At 40.5% G+C, this 24,931-nt stretch overlaps 1 protein-coding gene across 3 annotated transcripts in view; it reads left to right on the top strand.

Annotated features, from left to right (window-relative positions):
* Positions 1–23,651, top strand: part of LOC133403809 (protein tweety homolog 3-like) — a 35,829-nt gene extending 12,178 nt beyond the window's left edge. For 2 of the 3 annotated variants that reach the window (XM_061679094.1, XM_061679095.1), the window contains exons 3-15: positions 3,795–4,006; positions 7,529–7,640; positions 7,751–7,971; positions 8,816–8,911; positions 9,590–9,662; positions 9,752–9,827; positions 11,640–11,695; positions 11,957–12,049; positions 12,776–12,868; positions 13,251–13,387; positions 18,104–18,280; positions 20,176–20,251; positions 21,207–23,651. In XM_061679094.1, coding sequence (XP_061535078.1) covers positions 3,795–4,006; positions 7,529–7,640; positions 7,751–7,971; positions 8,816–8,911; positions 9,590–9,662; positions 9,752–9,827; positions 11,640–11,695; positions 11,957–12,049; positions 12,776–12,868; positions 13,251–13,387; positions 18,104–18,280; positions 20,176–20,251; positions 21,207–21,341 — 1,557 coding nt within the window. In that variant the 3' untranslated portion in view covers positions 21,342–23,651. The remainder of the gene's footprint in view (positions 1–3,794; positions 4,007–7,528; positions 7,641–7,750; positions 7,972–8,815; positions 8,912–9,589; positions 9,663–9,751; positions 9,828–11,639; positions 11,696–11,956; positions 12,050–12,775; positions 12,869–13,250; positions 13,388–18,103; positions 18,281–20,175; positions 20,252–21,206) is intronic. The other variant, XM_061679096.1, reaches the window with a different exon arrangement.
* Positions 23,652–24,931: the final 1,280 nt, after the last annotated feature.

Below are 24,931 nucleotides of genomic sequence, written 5' to 3'. Positions count from 1 at the left end.
GTTCCCTCCCTCACTATATAATGACAAAGTGATATTATTTTGTCTGGCTATGCTGCTCAGTTGTGAGTTAGCTGTGCTTAGCTTCCTTAACATGCCCAATTTACCACTCCAGCGTGCAAGCTAACGATGGTAACACCCCGAAAATGCATCTTTAATTTTGAAGTTGAGCCTCCTAACGTGATTTTACACCGTATCAGCTATCACCCCCTCAAGATGTTTCCTTTCGGCGCATCCATTCGACACACTCACAGCGTCTGAGAGCTGAGAGGTGGCTCTTATTTTTCAAGTTTTGAAACCTGATTGTATATACTAAGCGATTTGTTTTATTCATTCGAATTTGGCAGGCTTGTTAACATTACTCTTCTCTGTGGCGTGTCAAATTTACATGCCATTTTTTTGGGCATGCTTAGTGCCACTTTAATAAACAATCTTGATTATTTTTTTCGATGAGTGGGATAGAAACATTTTTAAATTTCCATCCCTTTATTCAAAAACAGGAAATTATTTCAAACTGACAGTGCATAAAATGCACCACAAATGTGATTATTATTCAGTTATTGGTTTGGTCCATAACATTTCAGAAAATAGGCAAAAATGTTGATCATTGTTTTACTAAGTGCAAGCAGATGTTTGTTTTCAATCAGTCTGCTTTCATGGAGGGCTACAGAAATATGAGGATATTTACTGTTGAGAGTAAAGTTGAGAGTAAAGATTTGAGAGTAGAGATTTGGAGAATTTTAAGTTAAACAAGGCCCCTAAACGATTAATCAATTATCAAAATAGTTGTCAATTAATTTCATAATCGATTAGTTGTTGCTTAATTGGTTGTTGCACCTTTAGTTAATTTCTCACAGAGTTACGTATACTACGTATACAGTGCACCACCGCATACTCCCGGTTCGGCACCCATGGATTCACCTATTTGGGGATTTCTTTAAAAAAAAAAAAAAATTCTGTTATCTTTTTTCCTTTTTTGAGGAGAACCAATTCCAAAAATGCTTCTTGGTGGTCTAGCCCCACTTAATCAATAACGTCTTTGGGTTAAAAAACAAAGCGGTTCTAATGGGAGGATTTTTGCTATTCGTGGTCCCTATCCCTGCGAATAGCGTAGGTCCACTGTATAGCAAATCGATTTTTCTCATTGAAGTTAATGGAAATGCCATTAATCACTTCCAGCCCTCAAAAAACAAGTTTTAGGTGTGTTTTTGAAGAAGGATAGCACAGTATTATCTAAAAGCATAATAAAAGAGAATGTAAAGGGATCAACTGTTTTTCTAAGGTATAATTGTGGTATTTATTGTCGTATTCGTATGTTGGATGTGAGCCTTTAAAGGGCGTGGCCTAGTGAGTGACATAAGCCGCTGGAGTCGCAAGTGTTTTCATTTTGTATTCTTAAGTTTGACAGTCCCGTCTAATAAACGGCTCGGAGTGCATCGGTGACTGTGGCTCACCTTGCCCACATTCAAGTACCTTAGATGATGAATTATTTTTAAATTCACTTGTGGTGGCGTTGCTAGTTGGTATCTCAAAATTATGTTTGAAAATCCAAATCAAAGTCCTTCGTTAACAAAAGTTGGTCGAGGCTCTCCCTGACTAAGACAGTTATCAAGCAGAAACATGAAGTAGCATCGTAGCAAAATTAAAAGCAATAAAATCACTCTATCTCCCAAGTGCCAAGTTTTTGGCAGCTAGCTGGTCGGTGGCTAGTGCAGGAAGCTACTATATTCTGACTCTTTATTCTGTGTCCTTTTAATTGACTGTTTGTAATTGAAGGAAAAATGAATGCGGCCAAGTACAGGGATATGCTGGACGAAAACCTTCTCCGGAGTGCTCAGGACCTTAAACTGGGTCAGTAGCAGGCTCAAAAGGGTGCTTCTACTAAATGCTGAGCAAAGGGTCTGAATACCTATGGCTGTGATATTTTAGTTTTTCGTTTTTAATAAATCTTCAAAAATTTCAACAATTTCGTTTTTTGCTGTCAATATGGGGTGCTGTGTGTATATTAATAAGGGGAAAGAATGAACTTAAATGATTTTAGCAAATGGCTGCAATATAACAATGAGGGACAAATTTAAGGGGGTCTGAATACTTTCCGTACCCACTGTATATCTGTAACTTGTGAAAAATAATCTTATTTTTTTTGCTTTAATCGTTTTTTATTCAGCATTAGCATTGGACAATCATGTATATTTGCAGTTGTTAATACACACATACATACAGATTCGGAAAACTGTACACCAAGTAATGCCCCTCCCCCCACATCCCCAGAAAAAACAACCCCCCACAACCAGCAAATTTAGAAGACACTCAGAAAAAGTAGTCGAGAGATTAAACAGAAGCTGGAGATTGGTAAATATTTGTAAAATAGTATTAAATACATTAGGTACATTATTCAGCTGTATACTCTGTACTGATTCCTATGACTGACAATAATGCTACAATATTGGCTGTCAAATATACAGTACATCAGGTGGGCATAGTTTTGAGACCACATAATGCGTCAGCAGTGGGTTCCAGATGGTGAAGGTTCTATCCCTAGAGCCCCTGAGTGAATATTTTATATTTTCCAGCTGGACAATAAAAATATATATATTTTAAAAGTCATTCACTGCCATTGATAGCTGTTAAATTCAAATATTCATGTAAACGTGAAGGACTGGCAATATCTCCAGTGGCTAGCATATGGGAGCTAGCCGCTTGGTGGCGGGCCCGCGGATACTAACCTAGCAACCTACGTCTTTACTCCGTTTATTTATGTCATTGTTTTATGTCTGTGGCTTGTTAAAAATATGTAAATGTATGTTTATTTAAAAACTAAATCTCCAGTGGCAAGTATATGGTGGATAGACAGTCGTTGGCTAGCACAGGAAGCTAGCATAGCAGTCTGCCTCTTTCCTCTGTGGCCATTTCCATAATTATTTTATACCTGTGGCTTTAAAAACAATTTATGTACAAAAATCCGTCATTTATCACATTGGGTTACATTCCGGACCACCACCGCAAGAGACGAAATCTGCAAAGTAGCGAGCAGATTTCATGCAATCTCTTCATCACCAATTAACAATACAGTATATGCATGTGAGGCATTATTTTCATCCACTTGGGGTCACCATACACATTCTTCACCATAGTAACTATGACTGTGAATATACAGTATGTATACCTTTTAAAGGCAGGTCTACTTGGTTGAGTGACTCGGAAGTGGGCTTATGAGAATGTACTATTCGCTGGCTATAGTGTTAGCCTCTGTGGTGTACAGTGACGGTGTCAGCAGAGGCTTCCGGCAGTTGTGCTGAGAATGTGCTTTTGATTACCATTTTTTGGTACCATTTGTTTAATACAGCGATTGAAAGTGGACCAGATTGTTTGCATCCTCCCTCTATCCAAACCACCTGTTATGGATTACAATTCCTTCTATTTAGCGGTGCTAGACTATATTCAATTAGTTAACGATGTTTACTTTACCTAAAACGTGCAGCTGAATAATTGTACAGTACTATTTCAAAAAATCTGTGATGCACTGAACCTGCAATAAGTGAATCGTGATATAGGGAGGGACGATTGTATTCATTTATATATCAAAATCTCCGGTGGCAAACATGGATGCTAGCCACTCAGTTGCTGGTGTGGGAAACTAAACTAGCAGTCTGTGTTGTTACAGTGTCTGTAATTGTTTTGATTTGTTGATTTAAAAGAAATAATCATTTAAAAAGTCTTCAGTAGCAAGCATACAACTGTCTACATTTTGACTCTATGTCCACCTACATAAACTTTCTTTGTGTTTGTTTTCCCAGTCGGTGTTGCTGCTGGGCTCGGTGGCTCTGTTGTGTTTGGGTTTGGACCTGGTGTTCCTCCTCTTCTACTCTTTCTGGCTGTGCTGCCGTCGGCGCAAGAGCAACGAGTCGTCTTCTTCGTCTCACTCGCACCACGCGCACGCCCAGCAGCAGCCCAGCGCAGACTGCTGCTGCACCGCCTGGTGTGTCATCATCGCCACCCTGGTGTGCAGGTGAGACTACAGAGTTTTTGTCAAATCTGCCATTAGCCTTTTACACGGAACCCAGTGTAAATATCAGCTTTTACAGGCAGTTTAAGCTATAAAAGGCTGTTCTTCTTTTTTACAGTTACTGGAAAATTTTGCATTTATCCCTGTTTGCCTACAATACAGAACCCAGCATTTTCCCCACGCTTTTACGCAGCAATGTAGCCCAAAAAGTGAAAAAAAGCTGGCTTTTACAGGAACTGTCAAATGCCATGCCTCTTTTTCACCCCAATTTCCGGAGGATTGGCCAATTAGAACCATGGTGAAAAATCCAGAATTTATTCATGTTTGCCTTTTAGTCAGAACCCAGCAAATTTAGCCGGACCTCCATACAACAGCACTGTAATGGAAAAATTCCAGCTTGTATGGGCATTGTAAGAGCCATCAAGTGCCGTTTTTCTTTTTGCAGACTATCTGTAAAACACACAACTCAGCAAATTCAGCCACACTTTCACACAGCAACAGGGCAAAAACAAAGGGGGGGCACTTTTACAGGCAGTGTAAGAGCTGTCAAACACTGTTCTTCTTTCTCACTGATTTTTTGAAAAATGTAGCATTTATCCGCCTTTGCCTTTTATATAGAACCCATTAATTTTGGACGCAATTTCTTAAAAAAAAAAAAAAAAAAAAAAAAAAAAAAGGTAGAAAATGCTGCCCTTTTACAAGAACTGTCAAATGCCATACATCTTTCTCACAGAGTTTCTGGAAAATCCAGCAGTTTTCCCCATTTGCTTTTTACACAGAATCCCAATGAATTAACCATGGTGATGGTTTATGTCAGCTGCATACATGAAATTTGATTGACACATTACTGAGATGGACACTAGTCTTCATTTTCCCATTTCCCGCTTCATCCTCCTCCTCAGCTGCCTTTTTACTTCTTCATCGTCATCGCCCTCTCCGTCAGACGCTCTCTTCTATTTATTCTTCCTATCTCTCTGGCCCTCTCGCTGGCCTAGAAATGTTGCCATGGCGACAGTAGCAGATTGGATGGAGAGAACAGAAATGAATTTTACAGTCAGAAGGAAGGCTCTCTCTGTGTGTGTGTGTGTGTGTGTGTGTTTGTGTGTGTGTGTGTGTGTGTGTGTGTGTGTGTGTGGCCTTTCTCTGTCCACAATTAAACATGACATCATCTTTTAATTTTTTTTTTTTTTTTTTTTTACATAACAGTAACTGGTAAGGCATTTAGTATGGGAGGAGGCATTGCTTGAGAGAGTACCACAACACATTAAATATAATAGGAATGTTAATATAAGGGCACAATGGTTATAAATACTGTACACATAGTGGCTGTATGCATTTATGTTCTCAACTGCAGGGCATGCGTGGTATTAATTAGGGAGTAAGCTGTTAATAGTGGCGAAGACTTATGATGCTGTGCCACAACACATGGTAAATACGATACGACCACCTTGGTCATACATACATACATACAGTTCGGGGGCATTTGTATATTAATGGCAGAGAGTGCCATGTGCCTATTAAGAGTAATGTGTCTGATAAAGGGGGAGGACTTGTTTGATAGGGTGCCGCAACACATGGTAACTACTGTGCGAATTTCAAAATAAAGGGAGAGTGGTCATAAATGTAAATTGTGGCAGGTTGTGTTTATTTATTCAACTCTAGCGAATACCCTGCGTCTATTGAAGGTAAGTTTTTAATTTTTTTAAAATTTTTTAAGGGGAAGACATTTTTTAATGTGTTACCACATATGTCATAGTAAATACTACAGAAATTTCAATATAAAGCCACATTGTTTATGAATGTTTTGCTCCTCATTTTGGTTGGGGGGGTTTAATGACTCCATTGCAGAGAATGCCAGGCATCTACAAAGGGGTTATGGTGTTTAGGTGGGTGCCAGCACAACATAAGATGGTATCATAGATTGAGTTAGTTAGTTAGTAGCTAAAGTAGCACTAAGCAGCCCCACAAAACGGCATGTAAATTTGACACACCACAGAGAAGTGTAATGTTAGCAAGCCTGCCAAATTTGAATGAATAAAACAAATCCCTTATTATATGAAATCAGGTTTCAAAACATGAAAAATAATGGCACCCACTCAGCTCTCAGATGCTGTGAGCGTGTCGAATGGATGCGGCAAAAGGAAACATACTGAGAGGGGTGATAGCTGATACGATGTAAAATCACATTGGGAGGCTCAACGTCAAAATTGAATGGTTATTGTGGACTTTAATCATAAAAATAAGCATACAAGTCAACTTACCCTCGTTGTCGGTGACATAATGTCACAGCCGAACACTGCACCTGACGACAGCGGGACGGTAGGAGGAAGCCCAGGTAGTTAAGACAGTCGGCACTGCCCCGTTCACTAGTATCAAGTTAACCACGAAACCATGCTGCCTCTGGTGAAAGTTTACAAAACTATCCATCGTAAAATGCGCACTGCAGACTTGGCTGGTGGTGGTTGATGTTCAGCTCGCCTTCTGCGCGTGTCTTTAAAAAGTCAATCCATCACTTTTTAATTTCCTCATTTTTGGGGACCTTAAAAAAAGGTCACCGAGCTGTTCTGTAAGTTGAGGTATCCGGCGAAGACAAATTTTTGTGGTATAGCCATCGTTAGCTTGCTAATTGCAGGCTGGAGTGGTAAATGGGCCTTATTATGAAAGCTAAGCACAGCTAATTCACCACTGATTAACTGTTAGAATCTGAATAAATGTCACTTCCCGACAGAGCATAAACAGACGATTATTTGGTTTGGAGGTCGAGACGAAGAGGAGGAGATGATGAAGTGTGAGCGTGAAACGGCATTAAAGATGATCGTAAAAACATCATCTCATCCCATAAACTACAATCGACTTCAATGTCCGCTTCCTTCTTGTTTCCTTCTGCAGATGAGGATTTATATCATAGCCACACACACACACACTGTAATATAGTATGCGTGTAAAGAATCTAATTTAACACTAGTCATAAATTCACCTCAGCAGCAGCAACACAAACAGTCAAGTACACTTCCATGTACGAGTACACAAAGGGAGGGTTGGGGGGAAGGGGCTGTGGTGGTTGAAAAGGACAAAAGTTGAGGAAGCAAGGGCAGTCATGTGACCCAATTATTGAATTATTCTTAATGTGTGTGTGTGTGTGCATTTATTTGAGTATAAATGTGTGTGTGTTTGTCAGGGTGTGACACTATGTAAGTGAGTGTGTGTGAGGATGCGGGTGAGAGTGTCTGAGGGAGTGACAGTGAGTGTGAATGAGTGTGTGTGTGTCAGGGCATGGGTGTATGAGTGAGTGTGTCAGGCTCTGTGAGTGCGTATGAGTGAGTATATGTGTGTGTGAAGGAGTGATAGTGTATGTGGACGCGAGAATGAGTGTGCGAGTACTTGTGCACGTAAATGTGTGAGTAATCGAGTGTAGTTTGACACACTCACTTAATTTTCTGTACCGTGTAAGGCACAAAACGGTACCCGGTATTGTCGATTTCCTCCCAAGCTTTTGTCAACGAAGGCCTTTTGTCTGTATCTTAGCGCTGGCATCGCTGTGGGATTCTACGGGAACGGCGAGTCGAGCGACGGCGCCAGTCGCCTGGCGTATTCCCTGCGCCACGCCAACCGCACCGTGTCGGGCATCGAGAAACTGGTGAGATCAACTAGAGGGCGCCCGTGTACCACACATTTAAGAATCACTGTGTCATAGTATAATTTTTCATTCCAAATCATTCTGACACCAACTCGGTGGCCTTACGGCAGGTGTCGGACAGCGCCGTGGCGCTGAACCAGACGGTGGAGGAGAACCTGGTCCAGCTGGAGACGACCTACCAGGAGCAGACGGATTATGTGTCTATCGTCCAGAAGCTGCAGGGACAGCTGGACGAGCTGGTCAGGCTCATGGTGGATGTCCCCTTCTGGTCCAACACCGCCGTGTCTCTGGAGGACCTGGCCCGCCAAACTGAGGCCTTTGACTTCTATAGGTAGGAACAGCCACAGATGATTGATGCCTGTTGGATGATTATTACTTGTCCCAGAATTCCACATTTTCAATCTGAAAAATAAGTTAATGTTCCAACTTTGAACTGTTCAGCTCATTCACGACGTATTGGGAATTATTTTCCATATTCCGATAATTTCAACATTACCCAAATTCCACACTTTCCAGCTAGAAAATTAAGAGGTATTTTACATATTCACCTCCTCGTTCCACATTTCACAACCGATCAAAACTATTCCATCTTGAAAATTTTCAAAGTTTAGGACATTTTGGGAAATTGTTTTTTTCCACATTCCGCAAAATTCATTTGACAAATTTCACTCATCCTTCCACATTTCTTAAGTGATTCAAATCATTTCACCTTAAAAATATTCACATAATTCAGGACATCTTGGAGTACCATTTTTCCACATTCCAAAAATTCCCACTTTTCCCAGAATTCAAAATATTTGATCCCAATAACCCAATCAAGTGAATGAGACATTTGACAAAAAAAGTTCACATTCCAACTTCGAAGTGTTCATCTTATTTACGACATATTGGAAACTACAGGATTTTACCTCCTCCTTCCACATTTCTCCACCAATTCAAAGTATTTCATTTTAATAGTATTCACAAAATTCAGAACATCTTGGGAAAACTTTTTCACAATTCTCAATCCATTTCTTCAAACTATTCCAACTTCAAACTGTTCAGCTCAGTCAGGAAATCTTGTGAGATATTTTTCGCACTCCCCAAAATCCTATATTTTTGAATGTTCCAGATTTTCCATGATGAAATTCCCAAATTAATGGTTACATTGTATAGGAAATAATGTGTGTTTCCAGGTGGTTGGGCTACCTTGGCCTGCTGTTGTTTGACGTCCTCATTTGCCTTCTGGTTCTCTTTGGACTCATACGAAACTCCAGAGGAACTCTGATTGGGTTTGTATCTGCTCATCAAACACATTTTTGACCAATCAAAAATGCATTTCTACTTCAAAGTAAATACATGATGTCTTGAGAGTCAAGTTTAATTCCTTGACCATGCTCGTAACTCAAACACTAGTGTCTCAAATAATCTTTCCCTGATGAAATGAATGGGAATGCCATTAATCTGTTCTTGCCACCTAACAAACAAATACCAAGTATTTTGTGGAATGGGAAGTGGCTGGGGAGAGGGAAGTCTGGGCTTCCCTGCTAAAGCTACTGAATTATTCACTATCTGCCAAACTGCCGCTTGTGGTGAAGCGAGTTGAGTCGAGTTCACTGCTACCATACAGTGCTCGAATCTCAAGTTTGCGCTTGCAAGTCAAAGCAAAAAATCCTCCAAATGACTGGGTTACTTGTATCTCAAGGTACCGCTGTATCCTTAAAAGTCTGAGGCAGCTCGTTTCGACTGTGTGTGTGCAGTTCTCAAATAAGCATGGCGTGGGGCAGCAATGTGTAGCTGACCAAAAACAGAATAACTTTGAACAATTGGATACACATTTTTGACTCTTTAAGTACGCCGATTTGGTCCTTAAAAATATCCCTGAAGTTTTGTAAAGAGTACTCATTTCAACTGTGCACGTGCAGTGATCAAGTGTAAAACAGTTGGTTGTTGTTTGTAAACGTCCACAGCGTGTGTCTGCTGGGCGTGCTGACGCTCGTCATCAGTTGGGTGTCTCTGGGCCTGGAACTGGCAGTCGCTGCGGTAAGCCAGTAGCCATGGCAACGTCGCAGAGCTGCCGCCTGGCTCCGCAGTGATGTAATCTCCTTGTGTTTGTGCGTGCGTGCTCGCAGTCTGCCAGCGACTTCTGCGATTCTCCCGACACGTACGTTGCCCGCGCCACCAAGGAGAACGCTGTCATCAATCAAGGTACAGCCAAGTTGTCGTGCTGTACAAACAACCAATCACAATCTCGCTTGTACTATTTCAGGAAATACATGTGTGTGTACGTGTGTGCTGGTCCTTGTCTACATATCTGTGTGTGTGTGTGTGTGTGTGTGTGTGTATATATATATTGGTCCTTGTCTAAATGTACATAGTATGTGTGTGGGTGAGTGTGTGTCTGTTGGACCAAGTGTGTGTTTGTGTGTCGATCCATTTGTGTGCACGCATGTGTGTGTCTTGGTCTGTGTGTTGGTGTGAGTGTCTTCATGTGCAGGCGAATGTGTGTTGGTCCATTTGTACGCACGCGTGAGTGTGCTAACGTGCGTGTGCACTGGTCCTTGAGTACATATAGTATCTGTGCGTATGTGTGAGTGTGTGTGTGTTGGACCAAGTGTATGCATGTTTGTGTCAGCCAATTTGTGCGCATGTGTGTTGGCCTGAGTGTGTGTATGAGTGTGTTAGGCCATGTGTGTGTTGTTTTGTGTGCATGTGTTTGTTTTTGGGTGTGTGTGTGTTTGAAGTGGGGATGTGCTGGTCCTGGTCTAAATTGGTGCGTGTGTGTTTGTTGGGCCATGTGTGTGTGTGTTTACTCTTGGTCCTTGTCTACATATCTACAGTATGCGTGTGGTCTGTTGGACCGTGTGTGTGTGTTGATCCATTTGTGTACAGGCATGCATTTGTCTTGCTCTGTGTAAGTGTGTGTAGATTTGTGTGTGTGGTGGTTAGTGTATGTGCGTTTGTATATATGCGTTTGTGTGTCTGAGTGGGTTTCAGTTTGTGTGTTAGTGTGTATATTGGGCCATTTGTGTTACTCTCGATGTTTTGGTCTGAGAGTGTGCATGAGTACGTGCAGGGGTAGTTTTTGATATGGGTGATAGGGGCAGTCTCCCAGAGCACCCCCCCCCCCCCCCCCCCCCCCCCCAACAATTGCCAAATATATTTACAATGTATAGTTGCCCCTCATGTTTATGGACTGTTGTTGCTTGTTGAAAATTTGCTGTCAACCAACACCAACATAGGGGCGTTGCAAAGGGGGGCATTCAAGCCAGGACCCCTACTGTGTATGTGCGCCTGTTGGTCTATCTGTATGTGGATTGTGTGTGATTAACACCTTGGTTGTGCATTATCAAGCCTCTCACCCACCCCGATGGGACAAATCAAATGTTATATTTACTTTTAATCCTTTTATAACATCATATGACGTCTCTTAATGTTCATATATTACATTAACCATACATTTACAGCACTCCATTTTAGCCTGCCTTCCCGTTTCCCCCTTGGCTCCTCTTGTCTTAATGAGATCTGTTGTCTCTCACTCGTTTCCGCTCTGGCTGTCCATGCACAGCACAGATGTTTCCTCTACAACTACAAACACACGCGCATACACACTTAGACCAACATACAGAGAGGAACACACACATTTACTGTACCATCGCACTCACACACACTCTCAGAGTAACACGCACGTGGACCAACACACATGCATGCACAAACTGACACAGAGACACACACATGCACAAACAGATCAACACGCATAGAATAACAAACACATGCACACACACCTGCGCACAAACAGTCCAACACATAGGATAACACACACACAAACATGCACAAAAACATACGAACACAAAAATGGAGCCGTAACAAACGCTCTGGTCATCAATCTGCCTGCATCTTATAAAAATAGAATACAAACTGCTTTTACTCTTGATGTGAAGAGACTCGCCTCTCAGTCATTCACAGTGTGAAGAGAGAAATTGTTGTTGCACTTAATTATTGTACATGTTTCATTATCAGATATCCTGCAGTATTACCTGAAGTGCAGCCCGGGACAAGTCAACCCCTTCCAGCAGGTACACGTTTGCCTCATGATTCCCATGCAATTTTTCATTGTTATTAATTATTAATTCTTTATTTGAATAAATGGGCAGAAAAGGTGGAAAAACTAAAGCACTGTGAATACTTTTCAGATCCAGAAAGTGTTCACAGGTCATGACGTTTGGAGACTTTTAAGAACTTTGAGGCAACAAATGAATCCATTTATTCTTCACTGTATTCTCTTGGACATCTGCGTGTGTGTGTGTGTGTGTGTGTGTGTGTCTGCGCGCGTGCAGAGGCTGTCGGGGAGTCACAAAGCGTTGGTGGAGATGCAGGACGACGTGTCGGAGCTTTTGCGATCGGCCACGCGGGAATACGCCAACACTAAGGTGTGTCTGCGCGCATGTGCACATGTGTTCGCTATCCGCATTTCCCACTCACGTAGGCGAGGTTACCAAATGACAACTTTATTCTTATTTACTGTCTTGTCAAATTACAATTTTGTGACTTTTACCTGATGTTCTTTTACAAAAAATTGCAACTTCATTTTGGAAAATTCTGATTTTTTTTTTTACTCATGCTGTTACTTTATTTGTGTAAAATGATTGTTACATATATTAGATTTTTTCCTCCCTCATTACTTTTTCTCATAAAATCAAGATTTCTTCTGTAAAATTACAAGATTATAAAAATTGATACATTATTCTTGTCATTAAATATTTCTCCACTAACGTTATTAATGTGTTATTAATACCCTCACACATGCATGCACACTAATACTTTTATTATTATTACAATTATTACTTTGGGATGTAAAATTATGACTTTATTCTTATAAAATGGGTATCCCCCCCCCCCCATCACTATTTTTATACTGTTCTTTTAAAATTCTAAATATTTTTTTGTATTCTCATAAATTTATATTATTCTAATATTACGATATCTTTTTTAAGTTTGATATTACATGTTTTCTCTCATACTATTGCTCTTCCCATAACATTCTGAGTTTCTAACATAAAATTTTGACTTAATTCTTATAAAATGAATATTGTATTTTGCTCATATGCAGACTGTCTTGTCTTAAATTGAATTGTTGACTTCTCTGTTGCATCCAGGCGACTCTGGATCAGATCCAGTCTGTGCTGAACTCCACGGAGGTGGGCCTGCACCAGCTGACGGCCCTGGTGGACTGTCGCAGCTTGCACATGGTGAGTGAGTGGTCGCTCGCTTGCTAGAAAGAATGTGTGGCAACTGGACTCTTCTTGTTTGTTGAAGATGTTTCACCTTAATCCCACAGGCTTCTTCACTTGTAAATTTTTAACTGTTGAGTGTCCGGCGGTTGTGTCCCGTGGGGGTGGTCACAATCGAGTTGTTGTTGACTGGTGAAGGATTGTTCTGCAGACATACTGTTTACAGCTGAAGAAGTCTTTTGGATTAAAGGTCTTCAACAAACAAACAAGAGGAGTCCAGTTTCCTCAACTCAAACTGCAGATTACCAGGCTGTGGATGACTGACAATCTACACAGACACACTGCGTGTGTGTGCATGTGTGTGGTTTTCTCACGGGCGCCCCCTACCTGCCTCTCCCAGGACTACGTGCAAGCGCTGACGGGCCTGTGCTACGACGGCGTGGAGGGGGTTATCTACCTGGTGCTCTTCTCCTTCGTCACGGCGCTCATGTTCTCCTCCATCGTCTGCAGCGTGCCGCACACCTGGCCTGGCAAGAGGTAACAGGGACACAAGCCTGGACACACACACTCTCACACACGCGCATCAGTGTAATGAATGGATATGGTAACAGCTAACACGCAACTAATGACCGATGCAGGGTTTCCTCAACTTTCTTGGCTCGAGATCCAATTTACAAATAAGCACAAGTATATCATTCCGTAAAAATGACGACGATGTTGTACTCTTGATATATTCTTACTTGCTTCTCTTCGATTATGGCATAGTTACGATGACATTACAACATGTAACATATTTTTCCCTCATATTACAAATTCCAACTTCCATTTTTTTTTTGTCATATTACTTGTTAAAATTACTTTGTTCTTTATACTGGAAAAATCAAGAATTTTTACAATGATCTCAAAATTATTACTTTCACCCCTCATATTACTGTATGTTCTTGTGAAAATTAAAGTCAGAAAATAGTAAAATCCCGACTTTCTTGCAGTTTACTTCTCTTAAAAATTACGAATTTATTCACCTTTTTTTTTTATGACTTTGACCTACAACATACATCTTTTTCTGTATATTTTTACTTTCTTCTCATAAAATTCCGACTTTACAGAAATTTTGGCTCTACTTCTTATTTTAGTTTATTCTGGCAAAATTATGGTCTTTTTCCTTGTCATATAACCGATGAAGCATTTCCTCTTGTATAACTTTATTCTTTTAAAATTACAGGTTTTATTTCATTTCATTTTCTTTTCCTAAAATTCTGATTTAATTCTTGCAAAAAAAAAATAAAAAATCTCATATTAGTTCTCATAATATTAAAACTTACTTTTCTGTTGGTCACTGATGGTGTAGTCGTACATTCGCCTGACTTTGGTGCAGACAGCGTGGGTTCAGTTCCTACTCAGTGAAGGTGTGAATGAGAGTGCGAATGGTTGTCCGTGTCTATATGTGCCCGGCGACTGGCTGGCGACGAGTTCGGCGTGTAGTTTGCCTTTTGGCCGAAGTCAGCTGGGATAGTCTCCAGCGGGCCTGAGCAGGATAAACGGTATTTAGAATGGATGGATTTTCCTGGTGTTAAATTATAACCAGGTTGTAGAATTGTAACTTTTTGTTTTTTTTCCTGCAAAACTTTTTTTTTTCCCAAATATGACTGTCCTCATCGAACCGTGACCTCCAGCTCATAAAATTATATCTATTCTTGTAAATCCCTGATTTTGTCGCCATGTCACTTTATTTTCTTAGAATTATGATTTTTGTTTTTGCAAAATTCGGATTTTACGAGTATTCACTGTAACAATAACATTTTGTTCTCAGATTACTACTTGACAATTATGTCTTTCTTCTTGTAAAATAATTTTATTTTTATTTTTGGCCTTTTCCTCATGAAATGATCCCCACTATATTATGACTTATTTTTTTTTAAAATGTCCCCCCTCGTGTTATTACTTTTCATAAAATGATGACTTCCTTCTCATAAAATTGTATCTTTATTATTAAAGAATGAGGTTTTTTTCCTCCAGCCCCATATTTTTAAGACTTTGTTCTAAAAATATAAAAACATACGTCACTCTTGCAAAATGAAATTTTTTTTTCCTCATTACATTTCCCAAAATGACAACTTCCTTTGGTAAAATTATATCTTTATACTCCTAGAACAACGACTTTTTTCCACCCTCAAAGTGATGGTCATATTACTTTATTTATAAAACGATGACTTAATAGTTCAATTTAATTCTCAGGAAAAAAAATATCTTGTTAAACTGAATTGTTTTAACTTTTTTTCCTTTAACACAGGTTTACATTTATGCCGGTAATATTACGACTTTAACCCCTTTAAAAAAAGAGCCTAATATTCCAATATTCGTAGCCATAAAGTTTGGGAAGCCCTGCTGCAGAAATAGATTGGTCGCAGAAGCCTTGAGGAGTCTTTGCATGTTGTTCTTTGACTCGTGTCCTTCCGCACTGTGTCTCCCTGCATCATCCATCTTCAACCATTATTATTTCCACATTCTTTTCTGCACTATCGCCAGCACCATATTGTGTTTTATTTTTCCCCCCAATGTGCCCCACTTCTTCCTTCTTCTGTTCCTTCCCTCCTCCTCGTCCTCCGCCTTCTTCCTCTTCTTCCCTGCAACGTTCTGATTTGGAAAAGCTCGGGGCTTCAAGATGCTGTGTATGGAGGACATTTTAATGACCTTATAGTCACAGAAAATATATACATGTGGGGAAATTTTACACACGGGGTAGATTCCATGTTAGCAGCAATGCTAATTGAGCCACTTAGAATTAGAGTGGGTTAACTCAATTGTTGTCATTTTGCAGGGGAGTGATTAAAAGGTTCATGGGGGCAATATAATCTGGGCGATGTTTACTTCATCTCAATACTTTTCCTCAGATTTTTGCATTTTGCCAAATATGATGATTTTGGATTTGGATCATATTGGATGTTCATATTAATTCACTTTCATCCACATCTGAGGTACTGTCATCATCCTGAGTTTCATAAATTGGATCCCGGGCAGTAACATCTAGGTTGCCATAAAAGAAAAGGTCGAAGTCCAAATATCCGTCAAATCGATCAATATTTCAAGAAAGATGATAAATGACATTCACTTATACTAACATACAGTTACAAAAAAATCTGTATTGCAATAGTGGTCTAAGTCCAAAGAAAACTGTAAAATCTAGCAATAAATATTTCATTAAAGATGATGAATAACATTCATCGATACTAACATGCTGTTAGAAAATGTTTTGTGCAATAGTGGTTGGTACAAGTCGAAAATCAGTCATATCTAGCCATATTTCATGAAAGATGATTAACAAGTGACTGGCTGGCGAGCAGTTCAGGGTGTAGTCTGCCTTTTGCCTGAAGTCAGCTGGGATAGGCTCCAGCGCCCCACGACCCTGAACAGGAGGAGTGCTATTGAGAATGAATGGATGGATGATTGATAAGTTTAGTTTAATTTAGTGCAATAGTGGTCAAAGTCCAAACATCTGTCAACTCTATCAGTATTTCAAAACAGTGTTGTGTAATAGTGATGTAACTCCAAAGATGATAAATAACATTTACTGATACTAACATGCAGTTAGAAAAAAGGTTTAGTGCAATCGGTGTTTAAATCCAAACATCCATCATATCTATCAATATTTCAAGAAACGTGATAAATAAGACTCACTTAGACAAACATGCAGATGCAGTTGGCACCCAAAGGTGAAGCCTGGTTTCATGGGTGTGGCCATCTTGGAAATGGGAGTTGGCACAGTGTTATGCTGATGAATCAGAAAAAGTGTTGAATGCAGTAAAGGACTGCTTCGTGTCTGTCAAAATTGGAAGTAAACTTCGATTTTGACCCGTGTTCCTCTGACAAATGTGCCTTTTCGATATTCACTCCTCCACTTAAAAATGACAAAACTAGAGTTAGCCTTCTCTAGTTCTCAGTAGCTCAAGTCATCAAAAGTGAGGAAAAGATGCTACATGTTGATTTTTGGCCAACTCCCCTGCACAATACTGAGATTGGACAAGTGGAACATGTCCACCTGGTGGCCATTCAGGGCAACAACATCCTCTATGCGCATTTGCTCACAGAAATAGGACCTCACATGTGAAAATATTTATCACATATTTGAATCGATAATGGAATGTTTCTTTCAGTATGTTCGGATTTAGGCGTTCTTTCTTGTAATACTGTTTATTTTATTTAGATAATCGTTTTTAATCACATAAAATGTACAACTTATTTCCGTAGTATTTCAACTTCGTTCTCGTAAAATGATTTTCATGTAAAATGATGTTTCCCGCCCCCGCAATGTTCAAGTGTTACCAAACAAGCTCTGATCTGTTGAGCTAGATTTCACATCATTTTACACATAATTATAAAACTGTATTGTGTTGAAAAAAATCCTTGCAATATTACAACTTTAGTTTATACCTGTAATGTTTTCACTAAATCAATTTTTTTCAACATTTAATTTGCCTTAATGCCCTAATTGCCATAATTTTTTGTCCTTATAAAAAACCAAATAATATTAAAGTTGACTGTGAGTCTCATTCATCCAGGTCATTTCATTCTCAGGGTAGTGAATCAATGGCAAATGTTGGAAATGTTTCTTTCTCGTCATGTTAAAAGTTAAACAGTTTGTTTAAAAACAAATTATTCCCCCATTAACTATATCTACCACTCTTTACCACTCGAACATTTTAACAATTTTAGAGGGCATAGTCTCTTTATTTAAACATAACAAAACAATGAAACAGTTTTATTGTCTTAACACATCATTCCTTTGCAAAAAAGCAAAAAGCAAATTTTTGAGACCTGCTCAACTGCGATTCGTGCTTCCAGATCCACTTTTCAAATCAGCATCAATCTTACTTCAGACTTCTCATTTACTTTACGGCAGTTTTACATTTTTGACCATTTTTGTGTCTGAAAATGGTTTGTTTGACCCCCAACCAGCCCATACTTATTATTATCATTTTTTAAATTTTTATTTTTTTATTATTGTTTTTCTTATTTGCTTCCATGGAGCACTGAGCGCACTGCAGAGACAACAGGGAGGGTGGGACAAAAGGCTGCATGTCCACCGATTGGCTGCATGTTTTTGGAATGACAGCATTAGCATTAGTATCCCGCGGCTCTGCCACTTTTGCAGGCATGTTAGCGACCCGCTAAGTAGACCTCGGCCCTCTCCTCTTCTGCTGTTTGTTTAAAATCTGTTGTCTCCCTACCCTTCCCCGCCGCCCCAAACCCCAAAAGGACGGATGAGGAGGACGGAGAAGACGAGTCGGGCGCCTCGCGGGGCGGCGGCGTTCATGATAACCTCTACCGCGTTCACATGCCCAGTCTCTACAGCTGCGGCTCCAGCTACGGTAGCGAAGCTAGCCTGCCCGCCACCGCCCACACTGTCAGCAATGCGCCCGTCACTGAGTACATGTGAGTTAGCGCACCAGCCTGGAGTACGTTACGATAAGCAAGAATGACACAAGTAGTAAGAAGTTTAAAAAATTTTTTAAAAAAAGCCCTTTCCATCAAGTATGCTAGACTGCGGTACGATATGGCAGTTTTTGTTAATGGTACCTGATAAGCAGATACTGTCGAGTACTCTTTTTGGCACCTTTCGTCACGGTGGAAGGTGCCAGTGGTTGTTTATCAAAAAGGCTGATATGGAGCGTATTACTTTATGGCACCCGACACCTGGATTTCTATCTGCAGTGGTAGGGTACCACTTTTTGGGACCCAACATCAAGATACCAGCCACTGTGGTAGGGTACCAAAATAGTTGATCTGTAGAGTACCACTTCATGGCACCCAACATCTGGGTTTCCATCTGCAGTGTTAGGGTATTACGTTTTGGTACCCAACATCAGGGTACCGGCCGCTCCGGTGGCGTACCAAACTAATTGCTCTATCACGTACCTCTTTTTGGCTCCCATCATCATCAGGTGACAGTGGGTAGCTGTCAAAAATGCTGATCTGTGCAGTCCTTTCATAACACTCGGCACCTAGACTTCCATCTGCAATTTTCTGGTACCCTAAATTCACAGTGGTAGGGTACTTAACATCAACCATAACAAACTAACCAAAAAACTCATTTATGCAGTACCACCTTTTGGTACCTGACAGCTGGGTACCCAAAAATAGATTTAAAAAATCAACTGATCTCCTGAGAACCACATTTTTGGCATCCGACATATGGGTGCCATCCGCAATGGTAGGGCACCAAAATAACACGTCTGGAGGGTACTATTGTTTGGTACCCTATGTTTGGGTGCCATTGCAGATACCCACCATCAGGATGACTTCATTAATGGAAGAATATAGAAAATAATGGATCTGTAGAGTCCCATTGTTTGCCACCCACATCAGTGTCCCATCTGCAGTGATAAGGTACCAAAATAGCTGATCTGTAGAGTTTCACTTTTTGGTACCCTAAATTTAAGGTGCCATATGCAGTTGTAGGACAGAGTCCAAAGGTATAGCACCCTTGATACGCAGTGGTAGGACACAGTATCACTTTTCGATAATGCGGTGGTAGAATACCACTTTTTGGAACCCAATATTGGGGTACAACCCTCAAATGGAGGCTACCAAAATGACTGATCTGTTGAAGACCACATGTTGGCACCCTACATTGGGGTACCAGTTGCTTTGTTTAGGTACCAGCCGCAGTTGTAGAGTAACACTTTTCAGCACCCAATATTGGGGTGCCATCTGAAGTTGGGCAGGTACCGAAATCACTGATCTGTCGAGTACCACTTTTTGGCACCCAAACGGAGAATACCATCAGTCGTGGTAGGGCGCAAAAATAACTGATCTGTTGTCCTCATCTTGGAAACCCAACATTGGGGTACCAGCCGCAGTTGTAGAGTAGCACTTTTCAGCATCCGATATTATGCTGCCATCTGCAGTCGGAGGGTAAAAAACACTCTGATCTGTCTTCGGTAGTGGTAGAGAACAAAAATCACTGATCCGTTGAGTAACAATTTTTGGTACCCTAAATTGAAGTACGAGCCACAGTGGTATGGTACAAAATACATACACCGGTACCCTTCCAAACCTGTACGGCTTGGTGGAACCCTGACTTGATGCTAGTCAATTGTTAGCCTGTACTTAGCCCTTAGCTTAGCAGTTCCCTGTGATGTTTCGCCAAGTAGCTGCCTGCTTGCTTCGCACCACCAAATCGGCATGAAAAAGAGAATCATCAGGAGCATTCAAGATTCTTTTTGATTACGTCACAATTGATAGCCAGACACGTTGCAATTGAGGAAGCTAAGCCGGTAGGCATTTGACCGCCGCCGTCCGCAGTAACCTCTGATTCTACAACGCAGGAACCAGAACGCAAACTTTCAGACCCCCCGGTGTGAGAACACCCCCTTGATTGGCAGGGAGTCCCCTCCACCCTCTGTAAGTGCACACTTTCTAGAACACTCTCTCCCCTCTCGCACGCCCGCCGCCGCCTTCCAATAAGCCACAGTAACAATTGGATGTTTGTCACTTGTGTTTCAAGTGTGGATATTGGAAGGCAGCCCCCCTCCCACTCCACACACACCCCATCTAGACACGTAGACCACCACGGTCCGGATCAGGGTCATTTTGGCAGCCTGGGGAAACGCAACTAGACGAGTCCTCTACTTCTGATGTCTGCAGGTTGACTAGGGGGAGTCGAAGTACGCTTATTCAGTATATCCTCTCAGACCCCCACCATCACGACCCTGCCCCCCCCACCCCCATTCCCCAAAGTGTTTCATGTGTGCATTTGAGTGGTGTGTGTGTGTGTGTGTCCTTCTTGCTACATGCTACACAGATGTAGCTGGTAGTCGGCGGCTAACTGGTTATCAGGCTAACGTCAGAACTAGAGCACTAACCACTTAGTTAAGAAGTCATTGACAATAACATCTTCACCTAATTAACTGTTAATTAATCACTGTAATCAAACCCCGGCTGTCCAAATGACTGGTCCAAATATTTCTGTCATAATATGTCATCTACCTACCTACCTACATATTTCCCTGCCTACCAACTTACCCATGTGTCTCACTTAACGAACGACTGACCGACCGACCTACGTACCAAATTTCCCATGTTTCACCTATCCACCTACCTACGTGCACACCGAATTACCTACTGACCTACCCACCTTCCTTCCTACCTGTGCATTTACTGAGAAGCTGCACTTCCTACATAAGCAATCTACCTCCCTATCTCTACTTCCACTTCATGTCTTTACCTTCCTTCTACCTCCCTATCCCCAATAGTCAAGGACAACTGAACTGCATTTATTCCATTAAAAAATTTTTTTTTTATGTCTTCCTTTCTGTCCTTTTACCTCTACCGCCCCCTCCTTCCTCATGGTCGTCAGTACACCTCCAGTATGAGAGCCAAGTACCTGGCCACCAACCGCCCCGACCAGAACCGCCGCTCCGTCCCCAACGACCAGCTGGACCCAGCCAGCCGGCCCCATGCCACCGCCCGGCCGCAGTCTTCGGTCCACTAATGAACGATCATTACACACACATGCACACACACACACACACACACACACACACACACACACACACACACTGTACAAAAGCTGTAAATAGTAATCATAACTCCAACACTGATTTAATAACCAGTGATGTGCTGTGCTGTGCACTTATGTTGCTATATCTCACACAGACACACACTTGTTTAGGCTACATCTACATCTTCATAACACCTAAGACTTGTCCATACAGCTCGCTTTTTTTCTGGAATTCAAGCACTCAGGAGTGTTTTGACCGAGGGGCTGACCACATGCCAAAATTAACGAGGGTGCCTGAAAATGATGCCGGGAAATGCTCTCTTTCCATGTACAGAAATGGTAAGAATTAAAGCTGCAATGGGAAGAAGAGGAGGAAGGACTCTGCAGAAAAATGTTTGCTTGGTGCTAACGTGAGCCGGCGAGGAAAAAAACGTTTTTTTTTTTAAACTCCCCCCCAAGTATTTTACCACAAGTGATACTGTGATACTGTTTTTTTTTTTTTTGGAGTCCTCATAAGCACAATTTTTTTCTTCGAGGCGACTTTTTGAAGGCTAAATGGGACACTGCCGACGTTCCTCCTATTACTGTACAGTATGTAAAGATGAATACTGAACTCGTGTTTGTGTGTGTGTGTGTGTGTGATTAGCGCTGCATTTTGTTTCACTGTTCACATTTGAAACATGCAGCCGCTACACACACACACACACACACACACACACACACACACACGTGCGCTTCGGCGTACGTTTGTTTGTCAGCGTTTAGACAGGAACAGTAACTTCCACTTCTCAAATATTTTCGAAGGAAAGGCCGTTTTTAGCCGATAACGAACGGATAAATCGTCACATAGATATGAAAAAAAGGAAAATAGTGTAATATGCATGCCAGGCCAGTAGTTGGCGGTGTCATTTTGCATTGTAAATGTAGACTTTTGTCGGGGAAGCATCGTAAGCATAAACACTGCTACGTCATTTCTGGTCTATAGCGTTTAGTTGGGAACGGTAACTTCCAGTATTCCAAATGTGCGTTTTTAGGCTGTTGCCAACAAAAAAAGTCTTATTTTAGCGACTAAAGATCACACACACACACGCACTTGCACACACATACACGCTGAGTGTACAACAACTTTTTTGGGGGGGCGATTCACTTAAAAGAACAAATAATCCCTGTTCACACAGATGCCCCAAAATGTCTAAAACAGCTGTAATATGCATGCCAAACCAGCATTTGGCGCCTCGAAAACAGGTGATTGTGTTTTGTAGTTTAAATGAAAGAATGTTTTGAGCCAATAACGACACACACACACACACACACACAGCATACTTTTACATGACAACAACCTAGCAAATACTTTTTGGATGTTTTTTGACATTTCATTTGAAAAGACAAAGGATCGTCACACACAAAATGAGTGAAAATTATGTAATATGCATGCCGTACCAGTAGATGGCAGTCATTTTTGTGTGACGAAAGCCAACACACACATCTGTTGCAAATATAAACTTTGGTCGGAGTTGTTCGCATAAATGCTGAGATAGTGCTTTCGTCTTTAAGAGTTTATTTGACACTTTTTCAAATATTGGCTTTTTTAGACTGTTGCTGTTTAAACAAAAGACCGTTTTTCGCTTAAAGTTCTTGTCTCAACATCCCGTTACTACGCACTTTCGCATTGTAAATCATACATCTTGTCGGAGAAGTGCCGTTAACATATAGCATTAGCTAGCTCTGTGTTCCACTTATGTGCTTTTACAGATCACAATTTATTTGTGTTTAGGCTGTTGTCGCGTCAACCAACATGCCCAAACCATCTTGCTTTTAGCCATATGGCAAAAAAGCGTCCGCCTATTAGCATTAGTCGACTTGGAAGTTCGCCAAACATCCTACCCTGTACTGCATTAACACATTTGAATTAATGTATTTTAACCACCAATTCTCGTATTATCGAAACAATCTTACATTTTTAGGCTAACCACGCTACTTAGCCGCGTCGTGCTATGTTCAACGAGCATTTGACGCCTTTCATAATGTTTTTAAAATGTCTTTCCACGCTCCTCATCACCGTTTATTTTTATTTATTTAATTAAAAAAAAACATTTCACTGTCTTGTAACGTAATGGACGTTCTAAGATTAAAAAAAAAAATACTAGTTAGATGTTTTTCTACAGTATTGCTCTTTTCATTTTTATCTCCATAATTCTACTAAGAAACAAAAAAAGTATTAATGATGTACATGTCCAAACTGTGGTAATGATATAATTCAAGCTGGAAAATAAATGTTGAAAAAAAAAAAAGTGAAATTAAAGCAACTTTAATATAAATTTGATCTCAGGTTTGACTTTTTTTCTAGGACCATCTAGCTACACTGGTGTATTGCAGTAAGATGACGATGCTGGATTTTCTCCCAGTGAGTCAGACTTCAGCAAACTAGCTTTCTCAAAATAAACTTATTGTTCACCCAAAATATTGCAGACGCCTTAATATACTGGTAACAAGAATCTTATAATGTCCATAAGCTAAATAAGTGTGCTGGAGTCAATGTATGCATATTGAAAGTAAAGCATAACTAGCTAATTTCTCAAATGATATAATTGAGCTTTACTCTTTTGCCAACGTCAAAGTATTTGCTATTAATACAGAACATTTGGGGGGGGACGCCAAAAATGTATTTTACAAATGAATTTGAAAGGTTATTCCCAGCAAATACGAAGTTTTGCTTTGATTGAAAAAACTAACATTTGTCTTTCCCACAAATGAAGCTATTTTGATCCTATTAAAAGAGAACAATGCAGGAACACAAATAAATGCATTCTCCAAAACACCCTGAGCACAACAAGAGCTAAACAATTTGATTGGCTCATTATGGTCACGTGATGATAGGAGCTACAGTACACTGACTATACAGTCTGACAGCAGGATATAAAAACGGCGGCGTGATGATGTACGCCATTTGAAGATACTCATTTTATAGGAATTAAGGTCTTTAAACAAAACGCTGGAACAGGTTTGCTGTTTCCCAGTTGCCACCACACCCCGGTCTTTTACGACATGTTGTCGCTAATTTAGCTTTAAAAAGTTACGAGCTCCTTTTTAAAATGTGAGGATTATAAAGTTCAGATATTTGTGTTAAAAAGTAAGACGTAAAAGTAAAAAGTCACTAGAAAAAGTAAATACTCAACTACAAATACCTGAAAGGTAGGAATCACTCCCATCTAGCGTTGAAATTGTGTATTGCATCCAAACGAATCGTGCACTCGAGACACGCTGTTTTTTTCAACCGGATTTTTCAAACACGGTAGCTGTTGTATATCAAAAAAATCTCAAAGAACAACAACACTGTCTTAACACAACCGAATGAAAAACATTAGCTTTAGCCAAATTTAGGCAATGTTGACGTACTTTTCGAGGAGAAAACTGGCAACTTCGTATTTGAAGGTGGCAAACTGTCATGGCGATCCCCTACTGAGTCACCACTCTTATGTATAAATTAAGCTAAAATTATTCACCTACAAGAATGTATCAGATTATCAGCAGAGGTTATAATAAACCAATAATAACATGATATATAAACGCAGACATCGATT

This window comes from Phycodurus eques, chromosome 6 (genome assembly GCF_024500275.1).
Source record: "Phycodurus eques isolate BA_2022a chromosome 6, UOR_Pequ_1.1, whole genome shotgun sequence".
NCBI lineage: Eukaryota > Metazoa > Chordata > Actinopteri > Syngnathiformes > Syngnathidae > Phycodurus > Phycodurus eques.
The sequence above is the reverse complement of the archived record's forward strand: the minus strand, read 5'-3'. Positions and strand labels throughout refer to the sequence as shown.